The 18703-nt window shown below is 43.2% G+C and overlaps 1 protein-coding gene across 1 annotated transcript in view; it reads left to right on the top strand.

The window, feature by feature from the left end:
• Nucleotides 1-5545: 5545 nt before the first annotated feature.
• LOC308582874 (calpain-8-like) overlaps nt 5546-18703 on the top strand; it is a 41182-nt gene continuing 28024 nt past the window's right edge. Inside the window, exons 1-6 of the mRNA XM_081186415.1 lie at nt 5546-5856; nt 13070-13139; nt 14063-14181; nt 14561-14694; nt 16714-16882; nt 17728-17811. Of these exons, the coding sequence (XP_081042541.1) occupies nt 5620-5856; nt 13070-13139; nt 14063-14181; nt 14561-14694; nt 16714-16882; nt 17728-17811 (813 nt within the window). The 5' untranslated portion in view covers nt 5546-5619. The remainder of the gene's footprint in view (nt 5857-13069; nt 13140-14062; nt 14182-14560; nt 14695-16713; nt 16883-17727; nt 17812-18703) is intronic.

The following is an 18703-nucleotide window of genomic DNA, read 5'->3' on the forward strand; positions in this document are numbered from 1 at the left end:
GCAAGACGGTAAAAATGCAATTAAAATAAAATACAGTGGTACCTCGCAAGACGAATGCCTCGCAAGATGAAAAACGCGCAAGACGAAAGAGTTTTCTGTTTTTTGAGTCGTTCCGCAAGACGAATTTCCCTATGGGCTTGCTTCGCAAGACGAAACGAGTTCCTTTTTCTTAAAGCTGCTAAGCCGTTAATAGCCGCTAAGCCGCTGATAGCCGTGCTTTGCAAGACGAAAAAACCGCAAGACGAAGAGACTCGCGGAACGGATTAATTTCGTCTTGCGAGGCACCACTGTAAAAGGGTAGCATTCAACTAAGATTTGCTTAGAGTAGACGATTGACATTAATGGCATGTTCATTAATTTCAGTGCATCCATTCTGAGTAAAATGTAGTTGAATACCACCCAAAATGTCTAAACAGAGTCCCACACCCTGTCAGTTAATAACTTCAAGGCTGAACTAGAGCCCAGATTAAAACTGAGCTGAAGGTTCAGTCCATACACATTTAAGCCTTTGTCATGGGAGGAGTTACAGCTCATAGCTCTGGCTGGCAATTAGTTTTGATAGCAAGACAGCTTGAGTAGGAGGCTGCAGGATTGGCCAAGCTCTCCCCAAATTGTATTCTGGCAAATTCAACCAGTACTCTCATCCCCCTCTTCCTCATTTTCCTCTCTGCCTTCTGCATTGCTTGGAGTGCTTTCGGGGGGGAGCGAGAGACAAGAAGATGCAAGCAGGTGATGGAGGGAGCCTGACCCACTTCATGACTTGAAAGGTTAAACTTGACAGTCATTAACTGAGCCTTAATTCCCCTGACAGCTCTTAATGAACATGAAAATTTCAATCCCTTGTCACAGATATATGACCAAGCAGATCATCCACCCTTGATTGGGAATTAATTATCTCTTTCAAGCACTCCCTGTTGCCTCTAGGTGGTGCTTGTGCATCAATTTTCGCTTTTAATTGTTACTATTAGCAACAGTCCTTGAGAATACAGGTCAGAAGCAGCGAAGCTAAGGATCACGTCACATATGAACATTGGGCTTGTACACAGATAAAACTCCATGTATGGGAAATTGTGTACACCACCACTTGTGAATAGAATTTTAAGTATATAACTTGCTACAAATAATGGCTAGGAGGCCACTGTGTGCATTTGAGAAGCATTGTGCCTTTAGAGGCCTTCCAAATAACAGCTTTCTTTCTCAAAATGAAATAACACAAAGAGAAAATTCAGTTAAAGACTCTTTTCTGAATGTATTGATCTAGGCAGGATGTTCTGACCTGTGTCTTTGGAAAGCAGGGGGAAATGAAAGCAAGGACTTAAACGAGAGCCTAGAGGAAAGTAAACACTGAGTGCCGGACTATGACTTGGATTCAAATCCCCACTCAGACATAAAGCTTTCTGGGTAATCTTGGATGATTCACTCTCTCAAGATGGGCCAGCCCATGACATTTTGGGACCTGAGGTAAACCGCAAAGCGGTATCCCCACACACTATGGAAGAAGGAATGAGTGAAGATCGACACCAGGAACAAGCGTGGAACAAAGATCCACATCAGGAACAAGTATGGGTGGATTGAAGGGGAAATAAAAGACTGTTGTAGGGCAGAAAGGGGCCTGCTCTGAAACATGCTGAGAAGGTGCAGAGCCCAGAAGACCCCAGAGGGCAGCACCCGCCATTTCCTCCCTAGGGCTGGGAGGAGACCAGCAGTGCCTCCTATTTGCCAAGAGGCCACTGTAGAGGCAGCATTGTGGGCGCTGCTTGAAGAAGCAGCAGCTTCTGGCCTCCAGGGAGCTCACCACAGCTGTTGTAGCCACCGTTGTAGCCCTGTGAATTCTGCTGCCTGAGGTGATTGCCTCACCTTGCCTCACGGGTGGGCCAGGTGCTCTCAAACTGTGGTGTTCCACAGGGTGGTTGTAAGGAGAAGGATGGAGGACCTTTGGCCCTCCAGATATTGTGGTTGGACTACAGTTCCCATCCTCTGGAGCGGATAGAAGTTGACGTCCAACAACGTACGGAGGGCCACAGTTTCCTCATCTCTGCTGCAATGTTAATCTTGGGTGGAGGGTATAGAGAGGAAACCTTGCACAATGCCCCAAGTTCCTTGGAAGACAGGCATGAAATAAATGACAAGGAAGGAGAGTAGGGGCATATAGGATATAAACTGGATGTGCTTTTGTAGACAAGATTCTATCTTCTTCATCTGAAGCCTGAAACAAACTGAAAAGACAGCTGGTTAAGACATGTTGAGCGGTACCCTGGCTGATAAAGTATGTTGAAAAGATAAGATCTCTGCCATTCCAACCCACATGGAGGTGAGAAATGCCCCTCTTTCAGAAGCCCTTTTCTTTGGAAGCAGCGCCTTGATGCAGTATTTACACTTCGTTACAGCCTCTGTTCTTACAGCATGCTTAAACTTCATTGGAAATGACAAATCTCCCTGCTTTCGACCAGTAACAGGCCTGTGATTTGCAGAAGATTTGATCACTGTGCTCATGTTTTGAGCCTGTAGGTGTGGGGAGAGAAAATGAGCTTTTAATGGTGGGAAACATCCCCATGAGATAAGCAAACACGACAAAATCCAATAAAGCTCACAGAGACTATAAAAGCAATATAAACAGCAAGGAGTGGGCGTATGGTTTGGAGTGGGTAGTCCGCTTAGGCATTGCTCATAGTAATAATGTCTTTGTGCTCATAATGACAGAAACCATAACAAATTGGGATTATTAGGACCCCTTCAGAGGTTATGGAAAACACATGGGGGGGGCCCCCATGCACTCAGTGCTCCTGGTTGCTGGTCAAATAGGAGGAAAATAAGCTCTGAGGAAACCTCTAATGCTGCAGTCCTACACCTCATGGATGTTGTTGAACTCCAGCTTCTGTTATCTTCAACCATTGGCCATGCTGCCTGGAGCTTATGGGAGCTAGGATTCCTCCAAACTGGTGTTTCATTTTTGCAGGTGCATTTTAGTGGTGGTTTTATACTGGACTGTCCATTCACCACCATTTTATTAGTTGTTCTGCAATGCTTCCCCAATGTTACCACGTTATTACAAGGTGGGGGGGGGCATGTTTGTGGTAGAGTGCATCAAAAGCACGATATGTGCGTGCACACACACACACAACATTTGTATTATGGAAAGTTACAGGATTTAAGCAGCAAACTACAGGTTATGCACTGATTGAAAACGAAGCAGCCTGTCTGCCCTGAAACTTTTACAGGCACAAACAGCATTGCAAGCTGGATTGTGTATACCACTGTGAGCACAAATCAGCATGCATGCACAATAAAAAGGATATCTGGAGGGGTCCTTGTTGTCCAACATTGGGTGGGTCACAGGTGTCCCATCTCTGCTGTACTCACCTTTGAGTAAGTCCCATTGAACTCAATGGAGTTAACAGGCATGTATGGGATGGCACTGTATGGAATTAAGTAACTAAGATTCCTTCCCCCAACCACCACCATCAACAAGGCCACCACAACATCTCCTTCTTGCAACTGCCACTTTCATCAATTTCTGGGCTGCTCAAAGGGAGAGCAGGATTTTCCCAGAAGGCTGCTTTGTCTACTGAAGGCCCCATGCATGCTTTTAAAGAAATCTGAACTTTCTTTTCTTTTCTTTTTTTAAAAGGTAAAGGTCTATTTGCAATTGAGTGCCCATACCAAAGACCTTGTTTTGAGAGCACTTCCTTCGAAAACTGAGGTATGGGGCTTTGATAGTTCTATTGTTCTGCATGTTGTATAACTGGCAACAGTAGCAATTCAACAAATTGCAGGAAAACGCTAATTGTGTGAATCATTTCTCAAGAGCATTATAGGATCATAATGCCAAGGTTGACTGTCTGAGAATTCAATTTCACAGACTTATTTCCTGCTTTTAACTTCAATCGTTAAGTGTGTTTTCCGCACAACACAGGATTTAGTTGAAGGTGAGTCTGAACAAGGTACATTTGGGTGTTTCGACAAGAGACTCAATCACTGCAGGTTATTTGCTTCTCTCTGAGATGCAGTCCTGGAGATAAATACCCCAAGTCTTTAGGAGTGGGAGAGATTGTTTCTGTGTCCATAAGGGCCAGGTGGAAAACTTCGACCAGGGTAGCCAACGTGGTGTCGTCCAGATGCAGCTAGTCTTCAACTCCCAGCAGTTGTAGCCAGCTTGGCTAGTGGTCACAGATCTAGAAGGTGCTATGTTGACTATCCCTTAGATCTTCTCCTTTAGACAATGATCATCTAAAACCCGTAATGGTTTAGGTTATCCAAAGGACAGCCTTTATCCATGCCAGCCTACCAATATTTTGAGTTCAGCTCTGGTTGTGTGCTGCCCACTGGTGTGATCAGTTAGGTTGGCAAGTATGAATGACAGGGCCTTCTTAGCAGTGGCTCCACACTTGTAGAATTCTGTTCCAATTGAGGTATATGCAGCCTCATCACCACAGGCCTTCAGACAGACTCTAAATACACATCTGTTTAGAACCACTTTTTTTTATAAAAAAGAAGTTATTGTGTTGCTGATCTGAATTGGCGCTAAAATAGTTTTAACTATCTGATTTTATTCTACTATTTCGGATTCCCTGAATGGGTGGACAAACTACCCCAAAGGAGCATGATATGTCCCCCACCAGAGCTACTACCTCTCCCCTAAAACCCCTAACGCCCCAAGGATGTGTCAGACGTGACTAAACCAGGTGAGGGTAGCCGATGGGACTCAAACGCTTGGAGGGTTAGGGACTTCCCCTGCATGCAAAGACAGGCTTTGGCGGATGAAGCCAGTAGTGGGCTGAATGGTAAAGAAGGCGGTTTCTGCACGTGCTGTAGAGGGAAGTGAGGGGCAGCCTGGGAAGGTAGCCCATGAACTAGGAGAAGGAAAACTCTGATCCTAAACCTCTGCTGCTTTGCAGGATATTTTTGGGAGAATAGAAGGCTAAGGAGTAAACCCTACACAAATCCGGCATGGAGTCCCTAAGATGGTTGAATGGTGTTTTGTACACCTCCTTCTAGCAACTCCTGGAGCTAAACTGGTGCGAAACATATTGCTCTGCTTTCTTTTGGACCACATCAGCAAGGCAGATGGGGACAAGTCTTGTCATTTGGGCAGCCCATACACACTGGCCAGGCTTGCACCTTATTCTCCATGAATTGGTCTGATCTTCTTCTAAAACCATCCAGGTTTGCCGCCGTAACTCCTTCGTTGAGTGAGAACATTCCATAGTTTAACTATGTGCTTTGTGAAGGAGCACTTTCTATGAGCTGTCCTGAATCGTCCAGCAAACCTTACTCCCCTTCACCTTGTCTGGTTTGTTCCCCTACCTGCAAAAGTCTCAGTTCTCCTATACACATCTTAAAATTCAACAGCTGACTAGAAAGCTAGTATCTGCTCCTCATACAAATGGAGGGAACTGAATAAATGCCACTGGAATATTTTCTTTCTCTACCTTTCGCTTCCATCGTCCTGACCCTTTCCCTCTTGTGTACATATTTACCTTTGAGTGTTTCCTCCTTCTTCGAGGGTGTTGCATGGCGTAATGTGCTTGCTCATTCCACCCTCACCTGGACACACTTTCCACCTTGCATTTAGGCTTTAAGACCTGCTGTGTCCTTCTGCCTTGCACGGAGCCCAGAGCTATGGCAAATGTGGCGATTAAATTGGCCAGGGAGAAGGAAGCCCTGAAAGGTCTGGGATCCAACCAGAATGCCGTGAAATACTTAAAACAGGATTTTGAAGCTCTGAAGAGGCAGTGCTTACAGTCTGGCACTCTCTTCAAAGACGAGGAATTCCCCGCCTGCCCTTCTGTTCTTGGCTACAGGGATCTGGGGCCTTACTCACCCAAAACTCAGGGCATTATCTGGAAACGACCTCCGGTAAGATTTTTACATTGTGTTCATAATCGGTCAGGTTCAGATAACATTTCATTCATCCAAGTGTCCTCTTCAGACTCACAAGGATTGTAATAGTATGCAAAAAAGCAAAGGTACCAGCTTGTAAGAAGAAATCCAAATTATTATATAGTAATTTTACTTTGAACCCTAGATAGAGTTTGTTTTAATGTTTCTCTAGTGGCCATCACCTTGATCATGCAGATTTAAACAAGAATATAAATGCTGAAGCTTCTTCTCCAATGGTTTGTCCTTTCGGGACTGATAAGGTTGTCAACCAGAGCATCTAAAATCAGGGATGCTTTTGGAGTGGCAATGTCTGGATTAAAGGACATTTAACATATTGCATGGAAATATAGTGTGTGAAAATTAGAGCCATTTATTATGTTCTTGAGGTTGTGGTGGTCTGGAATAAGGGACATCTGGCAACATTCAGTGTTGAGAATGCCTGGAAATATATTCTTTGGGGATTTCCTTCTGCCAATTTCTGAGGTTTCAATAAGCTTAAACTTCACTGTGCTATTAGAGATACTGTTTCAAAGGCACATTGATGGCACATTAACTGTCAAAACGGGGAGGGAAAACCTTTCTGTGTCTGTATCATTTTTGCAGGTTTTTAGATGTAATTCCATTCTGCTCTGTTTCTGCATTAGTCTTCAAATCCTCTGAAAATACTGTTTAAATATGTATTTAATGCATTTCCCCCTCTTAAATTAGTATTTTCTCTCGAAATATTTATCCCCATTTTCTTTCAAAACATGTATTTAGACTGCAATCCTTTACCTATTTTATTGAGAGTAAGTCCCATTGAACTCAGTGAGGCATCTTTCTGAGTGGGCTTATCATCTTGTCCCGCTGATTTCTCCCACGCCCAGGGAAAGCCACACATTAACACTCAGAGCAAATGACAATCGGGGTTTTTTGTGTGGATTGCCATTTGTTAAAGAGCTGGTTTTCCCTGGGAAAGGAGTGGCGCGAGGGGGGAACAGCTCAGACCCGAACTTTCTAGGCACGGGACAAGCTTAAGTGTGGACAAGCCCTGTATAACAACTGCTGAGAACTCCACCCCAACATTGGGAGGAATGCAAAATCTGGTGGACAGCAAAGTTCTGATCCCATTAATCCATGAGCTGCAGATCAGGCCATTTTGTTTGTGCATTTGCAAGACCGCATACTATTCCTATTTCAAAGCCAAATTGCAAAATAAATGAAAGTAGCTTAAAAAACCAAACTCTCTTTAATAATACAGTGGTACCTCGGGTTACATATGCTTCAGGTTACATATGCTTCAGGTTACAGACTCCGCTAACGCAGAAATAGTGCTTCAGGTTAAGAACTTTGCTTCAGGATGCAGCAGCAGGAGGCCCCATTAGCTAAAGTGGTGCTTCAGGTTAAGAACAGTTTCAGGTTAAGTACAGACCTCCAGAACGAATTAAGTACTTAACCTGAGGTACCACTGTAGTTACCGTATTTTTCGCTCTATAACACGCACCAGACCATAACACGCACGTAGTTTTTAGAGGAGGAAAACAAGAAAAAAAATATTCTAAACGAAATAGTGGATATATGATTTTTGTGGTTCATGCTGTGGCCATAGACATGTGATCTGACAGTGAGTTTGGAGTAGCCCAATGCAAAAATCCTGTGGATCCATGCTTTGTAACCACAGAGGAAGGAAGGAAGGGGAACCATGGATCCTCTGCTCACGACTGCAGCAGATCCCCCCGCCACCCGCAGGCATTCGCTCCATAACACGCACAGACATTTCCCCTTACTTTCTAGGAGGAAAAAAGTGAGTGTTATGGTGCAAAAAATACGGTACTTTTTTTTTTTTTTGCCAAGTACATCCCCCCCCAATGTTCTTTTCAATTGCTTTCCTTTGACTTCAATTTCATTGTCTTTTCCTTCTCTTGACTCTCTCGCACAGTTTCATAGATCACATAAACATAGGAAGCTGCCTTTTACTGAGTCAGACCATTGGTCCATCTCGCTCAGTATATACTAACCGGCAGTACTACATTTCAGATGAAGGAGAGTCACTGTTCTTCCTGGACCAATGCTGGGAACCTTTGCATGCAAAGCCATTCCTAAACTTCTCTTTCGTTTTGGAAGCATTTTCAGATAGTGCAGAGGTCTCTTGTCAACAGCAGGGTGGATGGAATGGGGTGTGTGTCTTCAGTTGCCTTCATAAAGTTTACTGTTAAGTGAAATTGCATATGCAGTTTTTACTACATTTTTTAATGAAACAATCAAGGAACAAACACCTCCTTAGAAAGGCTTTTACTCTCCAGGCACTTAAGAAAGATTTGAATGCAATGTGAACGAAGAACAGAACAATAAAAACATGTGACTGTTTCTCAGGAAAGCAGTTGCAGCTTATTTTCAGTATTGTTGTGTGCCTCCCCAATCTCTGAGCTGTATGGGGTTCCAAGCATTTATCCAGGCTTCATGATTCTTTCTGGAAATGAGGCACAGTGGAAATGGGGGCGTCTTTGTGATACATAGGCTATTTACACGTATATACAACCTGAGCCTACGATTGAGGGGTTCATGACATGAACACTCTAAGACGGTCTTGTTTTTCTCATAGCTGCAGCCTTGCAGATGATGCTGACCACTGGGCTGTTATCAGCGTAATCAGTATTCTAATGCTGGTTCTTACTGTGTTATGTTGTATTTTAACTACTGTTGTTCTTAACTGCTTTGTTCTTACTACTTTGTATTTTATAACGATGTTGGTATTTTTTATTAAATTGCAAGCTGCCTTGAATCCCAACTTGGGATATAAATACATTAAAGTAAACGGGAAAAAATTGTAAAAACAATTAAAGATATCTCAAAGCAGCTACAGATTTTTTTTTAAAAAAACCCCCACATTCTTTCACCCAGCAATCTTGGGTACCATATGAATAGTATAAAGCAATGCTGATATTTTGACAATTCTGGGTGGTATTATGATTATTATTACTGTATTGGCCCAAATATAAGCTGCACCCACAAATAAGCCACACCTTTAAAATTTGGCGGCTTGGGGGAGGCTTGGGAGCCACAGATGGGATTGCCCCGCAATCCCGGGTTGCTCTTTGGGGCAGGGGAGCCGCACCGCTTTGCCGGTGGCTTCCCTCCCCTTTACCCCTTCGTTCTGGCTGCTTGGGGGAGATTTGGGAGCAGTGGGTGGGCTGGGCGTCGTTGCCCCGTGCTTCCGGGCTGCTTCCTGGGGGTAGGGAGCCGCACCGCTTTGCCGGTGGCGTAAGGTCACGAATATAAGCCACACTTTAACTTTTCACGATTTGAATTTGGAAAAAAGAACTGCAGCTTATATTCGGGCCAATACAGTGGTACCTCAGGTTTCATACGCTTCAGGTTACAGACACTTCAGGTTACAGACTCCGCTAACCCAGAAATATTACCTCAGGTTAAGAACTTTACCTCAGGATGAGAACAGAAATTGCGGCATGGCGGCAGCGGGAGGCCCCATTAGCTAAAGTGGTGCTTCAGTTTAAGAACAGTTTCAGGTCTTAACCGTTCTTAAACGGACCTTCGGAACAAATTAAGTTCTTAACCCGAGGCACCACTGTACAGTATTATTACATTTTATGTACCACCCTTCATCTGAAGATCACAGGCCGATTTACAGCATAAAGATACAAAATGAAAACACAAAATACCTCTCATAATAACAGCAACTCATCTCAAGATCTGATAGTGTGACTCAGAGAGTCTTCCAGTTACAGCTACATGGGAAATGAAAACTTCTCTCTCAAAAGCTGTGACACCTTGGCTTCTCCCCATTCCCAGAACAATCTACCACCTGCCGTCTTTCACCTACATTTAGAACAGCATGCCATATGCCTGGATCAAGAGCAGGTTTCTTTCTTTTCCTTTTAACAAACTCCTTTGGAGTGTCTGTGTGGATTTGACAGGAACTTCAACAGGCTGTTCGTGTTCGATTTTAGAGCTGCTGCTTTATATCCGCTCCTAAACATTTAGGTTTTTATGCATCTTTTAGTGGTGTTGTTGGTAGTTTGTTCAGTGGATTGCATTTTTATCGATTGTTTTGTGTTTTTAATTTTGTACATTGCTTCAAACTATTCCAGAAAAGAGAATACAGTGGTACCTTGGGTTAAGTACTTAATTCGTTCCGGAGGTCCGTTCTTAACATGAACCTGTTCTTAACCTGAAGCACCACTTTAGCTAATGGGGCCTCCTGCTGCTGCCACGCCACAATTTCTGTTCTCATCCTGAAGCAAAGTTCTTAACCCGAGGTACTATTTCTGGGTTAGCGGAGTCTGTAACCTGAAGCGTCTGTAACCCGAAGTTTTTTGCAGATAAAGTCGCTCAGATTAGGGAAGAGGTAGTCGCCACCGTGGGAGCAGGGCCGGGGCGGGAGAGTGCTAGAGTCCTGTCTAGTCAAATTGCGTGGGATCAATTCCAATCTGTTACCTCTGAGGATGTGGACAGGCTGCTTGGACGAGTGAAACCAACCACCTGTCTCCTTGATCCTTGCCCATCCTGGCTTATAAAAGCTAGCCGGGAAGGGCTGGGCGATGGGCTTCGTGGGGTGGTGAATGCTTCCCTCCGTCAGGGAGCCTTCCCAGACCCGCTGAAAGAGGCGGTTATTAAACCTCTTATTAAAAAACCATCTTTAGATGCGGCCACGATGGCCAACTATCGCTCAGTCTCAAATCTTCCATTCTTGGGCAAGGTGATTGGGCGAGCGGTTGCTGAACAACTCCAGGCACGCCTGGAAGAAGCGGACCATTTGGATCCCTTCCAATCGGGATTCAGGCCTCATCACGGGACGGAAACTGCCTTGGTCGCACTGGTTGATGATCTCCGGAGGGCTAGGGACAAAGGTGAGAGCTGTTTCCTAGTTCTGCTGGATCTCTCAGCGGCGTTTGATACCATCGACCATAGCATCCTTCTGGACCGTCTAGAGGGGCTGGGAGCTGGGGGCACTGTTATACAGTGGTTCCGCTCCTTCCTCCTGGGCCGTGTTCAGAAAGTGGTGGTTGGGGATGAGTGTTCAGACCCCTGGGCTCTCACTTGTGGGGTGCCTCAGGGTTCTGTCCTCTCCCCCATGCTTTTCAACATCTACATGCAGCTGCTGGGAGAGATCATCAGGGGGTTTGGGCTGGGTGTTCATCAGTATGCAGATGATACCCAGCTCTACCTTTCTTTCAAATCAGAACCAGTGAAGGCGGTGACAGTCCTGTGTGAGTGTCTGGAAGCGGTTGGAGGACGGATGGCGGCAAACAGATTGAGATTGAATCCTGACAAGACAGAAGTACTGTTTCTGGGGGACAGGAGGCGGGCAGGTGTGGGGGATTCCCTGGTCCTGAATGGGGTAACCGTGCCCCTGAAGGACCAGGTGCGCAGCCTGGGAGTCATTTTGGACTCACAGCTGTCCATGGAGGCACAGGTTAAATCCGTGTCCAGGGCAGCTGTTTACCAGCTCCATCTGGTACGTAGGCTGAGACCCTATCTGCCCGCGGACTGCCTCGTCAGAGTGGTGCATGCTCTGCTTATCTCCCGCTTGGACTACTGCAATGCGCTCTACGTGGGGCTACCTTTGAAGGTGACCCGGAAACTACAACTAATCCAGAATGCAGCAGCCAGACTGGTGACTGGGAGCGGCCGCCAAGACCATATAACACCGGTCTTGAAAGACCTACATTGGCTCCCAGTACGTTTCCGAGCACAATTCAAAGTGTTGGTGCTGACCTTTAAAGCCCTAAACGGCCTCGGTCCAGTATACCTGAAGGAGCGTCTCCACCTCCATCGTTCTATCCGGACACTGAGGTCCAGCGCCGAGGGCCTTCTGGCGGTTCCCTCCCTGCGAGAAGCCAAGTTACAGGGAACCAGGCAGAGGGCCTTCGCGGTAGTGGCGCCCTCCCTGTGGAACGCCCTCCCACCAGATGTCAGAGAGAACAACAACTACCAGACTTTTAGAAGACATCTGAAGGCAGCCCTGTTTAGGGAAGCTTTTAATGTTTGATGTATCATAGTATTTTAATATTCTTTTGGAAGCCGCCCAGAGTGGCTGGGGAAACCCAGCCAGATGGGCGGGGTATAAATAAATTATTATTATTATTATTATTATTATTATTATTATTATTATTATTATTACTACTACTACTACTGTAGTGCTGGTGACAGTCTTGGGAGCGAGGACTTTCAGAATTGTAGTGCAGAGAAATAGTTCAATTTGGATATCATTCTTAGAATAAGACAGAATGGCACATTGAAAGAAATATGTTCATGAGCCCTTTGTTTCTTAGAAAGTAAAATAATGAGAACTTACGCACCTGCCTACAATTATGTGAACCATTATGCTAAATAGACAAAGAATGCAAGCTTATGCATGTTTCCTCAAATGTAATACCCACTGTGTACAGTGGAGCTGACTCCTAGTTAAGTATGCATAGAATTGCAATTTTAAGAATGTGTGCTGACTATTTTTTTTAACCTCAGCAAATCAACCAGAGCTTAATTTTTCAATTATCTTGATGTTTTAAGCATCAATGATGCTCTGGTCTTTTTGTTAGAGTGGCTCAGCTGATTTCCTGATCTAGAACTTACGTAGAAATAAATGAGCGTTCCACCCCAATAATGAATCTGAAAGCATTACTGCAGAACAGTCTTAAAACTAGTTACAATTAAATATTACAAAGGAACAAAGTAACACATTGCACTCAAGTAGCAATCAATGCAGTTCAGTCTAAGAACTTCTGTCTTTGAATCCAGATTCCATTAGGTTGGAAGCTCCTTCTCCCAACCAACATGCTATAGAAGCCACCTTCTAGGGGCTGTGGGGATTCCAGCCAGGCCCCCACAAAGTTGATGTGCATTCCCATTCAAATAGTGTGTGTGTCATGTGATCGCTTATGCAGGCGGGGCTTACCAGGGACCCCACAATATTTTATTCCAGTTGGTACCCCTGCAACACGCTGATTAGGTAGGTTATATTTAAATGCAAAACCGGAATTGAATTTCTCCCCCAATCTTAGCAGAGGTTATTGCGATAATCATTTAGTGCATTTGAGCAGCACTGAATTTATAGGAAGAGCTCAGTTTCAGTGGAAATCTGCAGGTGACGAAGATGCTAAAACACCACAAGTTAGGAATCATTTTTGATACAGGATTTTGAGAAATGGTGTGCATGCAAATGTAATAGTTAATTCATTTTTGTTTTCAGGAGCTAGTCCCCAACCCTCAGTTCATTGTGGGAGGAGCCACTCGTACAGATATTTGTCAAGGGGAACTGGGTAAGTAACTGAATAGCACTCCCTCTCACGGTCTTCTGGGGTGTTTGGGGAAGGAGGGAACCATCACAAACACCAAACCATACATGTTTTAATTAGATGTACAAAGGTGAGTGCAAAGAAGAAACTCCAGATAAGTTAAGCAAATAAATATCAAAGAAGCAATATGAATCCAGGATGTAAAACATGTCACTTGAACCCGAACTTTATTGCTTGTTTTGCACATGCCCCCCCAATGACTAGTCTAGGAAGCTGAGGCAGGTTTCACCCTCATTTTCATCTTCTGTGTCAGGTTTCTTTTTTCATTCATTTAAAACTAGCACGCCCTGTCTAATTTAGAGGAATAAGAGACAGGCTGTCTCTAAGGGTTTCTTTCATTAAACTTTGTCTCTTTGTCAATAACAAAAATTAGTGGAAATATCAGCCTGGCAACTCTCAAGAGAACTTGAAAGACTCAGGATTCTTTCCATATATTGTACAAACAACCTGCTTTTTATTATAATAATAATAAAAAACAGAACACACAAGGAAAAGAAAAGCTTAGCCTTAAAAGCTTTGCCTTAAATGCAGAATCACATCCATAATCTTTCAGAATAACATGGTTTAAAGTGGATCTTCAAAGGCTGTTTGCCTCTGTACACATAGGTTAATACTCCTGCTAAAGCTTTCAGATGACAAGGGCCCTTTTAAAAAACATTTTTTACAGCGCATGGCATTTAAAATAAGTTTAAATTTCTATATCCTTGCCACATGTACTTGTTGAATGCCTTAAAGTGTAACAAATCAGCAAGCCCATTTGAAACGCAGGGCAAGTTCCTTATGGCGGTGACAGAAATGAGAGGTTTCCATAATTTGACATTATGGAAAACATTAATAGGTTCATATGCTACAATGTCCAATTCTCCCATTGAATCTGATTCTTCCAGGAGACTGCTGGCTTTTGGCAGCTATAGCATCTCTCACATTGGATCAAGAAATTTTAAGCCGAGTTGTTCCCAAAGACCAGAGCTTCCAAAAGAACTACGCTGGGATTTTTCACTTCCAGGTATCTCTTCCATATTATTTATAGAGTAGGAGGCACTTAAACAAAAGTAGTCAACAATGTCAAACCAGGATCATGTCCTGGAAAAGGCAGAAGGACTTATCCCATCATGTGTTTGCATACTTTTCTGTGTGTATAGTATAGACAAGATATAAACCAAGCAGAAACTGTTTCTTCTCTCCAACCTCAGCCAGATATTCCAGCTCTCTATATGACTTCACTCAGCAAACTTAAAAGTTATTTGTACATGAAAAGATAAAGCATTTTGTAAAAAGTGGTTAGCTATGCCTCATGATTTTATATGTTGAATCCAGCTTGAAGTGCCTTTGATGGCCTGATATTCAATACGTGAGCTTTCCCTCTCCCCCCCCTTTTTTGTCAGTTCTGGCAGTACGGAGAGTGGGTGGACGTTGTTGTGGATGACCGGCTCCCCACCAAAAATGGGCAGCTCCTTTTCCTGCACTCTGAAGAAGGCAGTGAGTTCTGGAGTGCCCTGTTGGAGAAGGCCTATGCCAAGTAAGCAAATGATTCTTAGATTTTGCTCAATGGAGGCAGCTGTCGTGAGGCCTATCAGTCAAAGTCTACCTTCTGCACAGTGCCTAATGCTACCAGTGAATATAGGGCTGTAGCCAACAGTGTTGTTTAGTTGATGGTAAGGTTTTCATCACTTGAATGTCAGTTTGCATTTCTTAGTGCAGAAAGTATTTGATGTGTAGAGATCTTTCCTATTCTAATTAATTCAAGAGGGTTCCGGAAGCTTCTCTGTGTAAAAGGAACTAGCAGAAAGGTTCATGATGTTTGGGTTACCATTATCCTTCAGAGAAGCTGAGTACAGCTGGCTTAAACTGCTTCTGTTATCTCTTCTGGCTAGGTCATGCTGACTATAATAAAAGGCCAGAGGAGTCTGGGTTTCACTTTCTCTTTCTATCTCTCTTCCTTCTGGTGTGGTGTTCTGTACATAGCGTTAAGGTTTAGTCTTATTATAAGTTATTGTAAGTTTAAGTTAAGTCTGCTGGAACTGGATTTCTTTTTTTTTTTTTAATAATATTTATTAAAAGTTTCAGAATTACAGAAAAGAAGAAAAAATAGAAAACAACACTACAATACATAAAAAAGGAAAAAAACCAAAGCATAAAAACCAATACAACAATATAGCAAAAAGAAAACAACAACCACAAATCCCATATTACGTATCTTTAACTTCCATTTGCTTGTTTCATTGACCTCCTCACACCTCCCTTTTTGTATTCTAGTTTAATTAGTTATTTCAGCAAATTCTTTCCATCTTTCTCAATTTTTATTGAATAATTTATCTTAACAATTTAACCTATTAATTAACTCAACAAATCCTTTCCATCTTTCCCCATATTCTGTTATTCAAATTGCCTTGACTTATTTAACCTTATCTTACCGTAAAATACCTTAGAGCTTAAAACTTAATACTCAATTATGCATGACTCCTTATATAATTTCTACTAAAACCATATAGTTTCATTCCAACATTTTCCCTAATATTCATTAATTTTAGGCTAATTCCCTAAATAAAAAATTTTCTTTATAAATTTTCTTCCAATCTTCATCCAACATCTCTTCTTCCTGGTCTCGGGTCATGTCAGTCCTTACTGTCCATTCCATCTAGTCCATCAACCTGGTAATCTTATGTCCGAGGCTCTTAAGCCTCTTCCATGTCCCTTCTGCAGATCTTCTTCTTGTTGTTTATACCTGCACTTTTCCTTGTCTTTTGTTGGTCTCTGGAACTGGATTTCTTATGGACAGTGCCAATCCTGAACGTGTTGGATTTGTGACCATTATGCTCATTTGCCTTCAGTAGCTCTGCTGGATGAAATACAACTGCCTCTGGTCTATTTTTGGGGTGTCCTGCAAAATGTTTAAGTTTTTACTCTGCTAACTATACATTGGAACCTGCTCTGGATCAATATTGAGTAGAATTCCATGACATTGTATAGGTAGGGAAGCTATTTCTATTCCCCATCCCTCTGCAATCCCTGTGTCCCTTCACTCCCTGCGGAAGATTTAGGGAGTGTGGTGGGAGACAGAGAAATTGTCTTATTTAATCTGTATGACGTGTGCATGTGTGGAGATTGCCCTCATGCTTTTTTCTGCACTGTAGGCTAGTAATTGACAAGGCTGTTTGTTTTGGCTTCTTTTAGGTTCTCATTCTTCCAGTCCTTAATGCAGTTTGCAGTTTGCTTCATTTCCACATACATTGCAAGTTTGTTGCTGTTGCTTTTGACCCAGTTTGCATGAAAATTTCCAAACACATTTCTCCTAATATACACAAAATTTGCCTAGGATATGGGTTTATGCAATGAATGTTCATCTAATAGAATTCATTTTTGCGTGTTATCTCCTTTCATGTACACATTTTTTTTGCACATTTTTTCCACTAATATGCACATTCTTGTACACATATTTTTATTGGAGAGCTGCATTTCAAAATTTAGAGAAGTGCAAAGTTTCAAAAACACTTAGAGAAGTGTGGATAGATAAATTTCTTCACCATCCATACTGCAGGCTGAATGGCTCGTATGAGGCTCTTGCTGGAGGATCTACTGTAGAAGGTTTTGAAGATTTCACTGGTGGCATCTCTGAATCATATGATCTGAGAAAAGCTCCATCCGACCTGTATCAAATCATCCAGAAGGCCCTGCAAGCCGGTTCACTGCTGGGTTGCTCCATTGATGTGAGTTACTGGCATCATCATCATCATTGTTTTTCTGTGCTCCAACCTATGCTGTAGTGAAACGACAGAACGCTAGCAGCAGATATTTGTGTTAGCAAGATCTGCATGAACTTGAACAGCAATTGTCCCACTTTAGGGAAGCAGCATCGAGTCCTACAGCTAGAAAAATGCACTTGGTGTTTTGACAAAGGTTGCATCCACACTTGGTCTTTAGTCAGGGGTTTGGAAAACAAGTCTCATGAGGAGAGAATGTTTAGCATGCAGATGACTGATGGGTTCACATAGAAGAGGACAAAGACTTGTTCTCACTGTTCCTGGGGCTGGTGAGGGGGCAGCAGTCAGGACTAGAGCTAAAGAGTTTAAGTTATAGGATGGTAGAGCCTGGCTGAATATGAGAAAAAATCTATCAATGGAAATAGAAGTTTGATAATGGAACCAGTTATCTAAAGGGGCAGTGGGTTTTCCCTCGCTGGAGGCATTCAAGCAAAGGCCAGACAGGCATCTGTTGTAGATGCTCCAGCATGTACATTTATTTCCTGCACTGAGCAGGAAGTGGGACTAGATAGCCTACAAGCCCCCTTACAACTCTATGATTCAGAAGGAGCTCCAGGTGGCGTCAGTGTGCTAGCTTCCTGGCTGGTATTGCTTACTGGGAAAGGCAAATGCACTAGTGGGGCAGGTGTGTTTGCACTGTGCAAACCTCCACAGCTCCTTGCCCCTCCTGGTAAGCATAAGACAACCACCTCCTGGGAAGTTAGCAAAGTAGCTCTGCCCCACCCTAGCGAATCACTTCTAGGATTTTAAAGCAATGTGTTGTGTTTTTACAATAATTTTATACGTCCTAGATAACCAGTGCAGCTGAAACAGAAGCAATCACAAGTCTGAAGCTGGTCAAAGGTCATGCTTACTCTGTTACTGGAGCGGAAGAGGTAAAAATATAGTGTGTGTATGCGTGTCTGGCTCTGTGTGTGAGCTGAAACTGAACTGTCATGAAATTAATACTGTTGCACAGCTCCCCAAGTGTCTGAGCAGTGCAAGGTTCCAGGGTATTTGTTTCCTTTTGGAAAATGAGGCACAGTGGAGACTGAGGTATTTTTATGATATATGGTTTATTTACACATATATACAACCTGAGTCTGTGATGAAGGAATTCACTCCAAGAGGTCTTGCTCATTCCACAGATCCAAACAGACACCAGCTATGGCTCTCTGCCTGCCTGCAGCTTTTCTCCAGCTTCTGGCTCATATAACTCCTCACTCTAACCTCTCTAAGCTCTGTGCTTATCTTCTAACTAACTCTGAGCAGAGTCTTAATTGCTCCATCCCCCAGGCTATAACCTCATGAGGAATTTAGCTTTGCTTAATTAGCTTTCAACACTTGTTGATTCCAGGGGATTAGCATTGTCTAGCACACAGCTGAAGCCACACACAGATTGGGCTTAATCTGGCACCCAAATCTTAACATTCCAATAACTGATTAATTCTAACCTTTTGTTGATCTGGAGGTTATAGTGGTCTGGCACTCACAAACTCCTAACAACACTAAATGGCACAAGTAGTTTGTGAAAGTGCACTCCTTTTAACCCTCTCTCTAAAAACTTACCGCACACTTTAAGACTGAAGTTTGCAAAGCAGTTTCAAAAACAGAACATAACAATAAAACCCATAACTTATCAGTAGAAATGCAATGAAGGAGAAAAACCAGCATTTTAGGGCTGATGTTTTGGACAAAAGTTCCATCCACCCATTGGATGAGCTGGTTACATTTAAGAACAGCCGGTTAATGGAACAGGTTTCTGGGGACTGTGTGGAAGTCCCTGGA

This window comes from Podarcis bocagei (assembly GCF_964188305.1).
Source record: "Podarcis bocagei genome assembly, chromosome: 3".
NCBI classification, from domain to species: domain Eukaryota; kingdom Metazoa; phylum Chordata; class Lepidosauria; order Squamata; family Lacertidae; genus Podarcis; species Podarcis bocagei.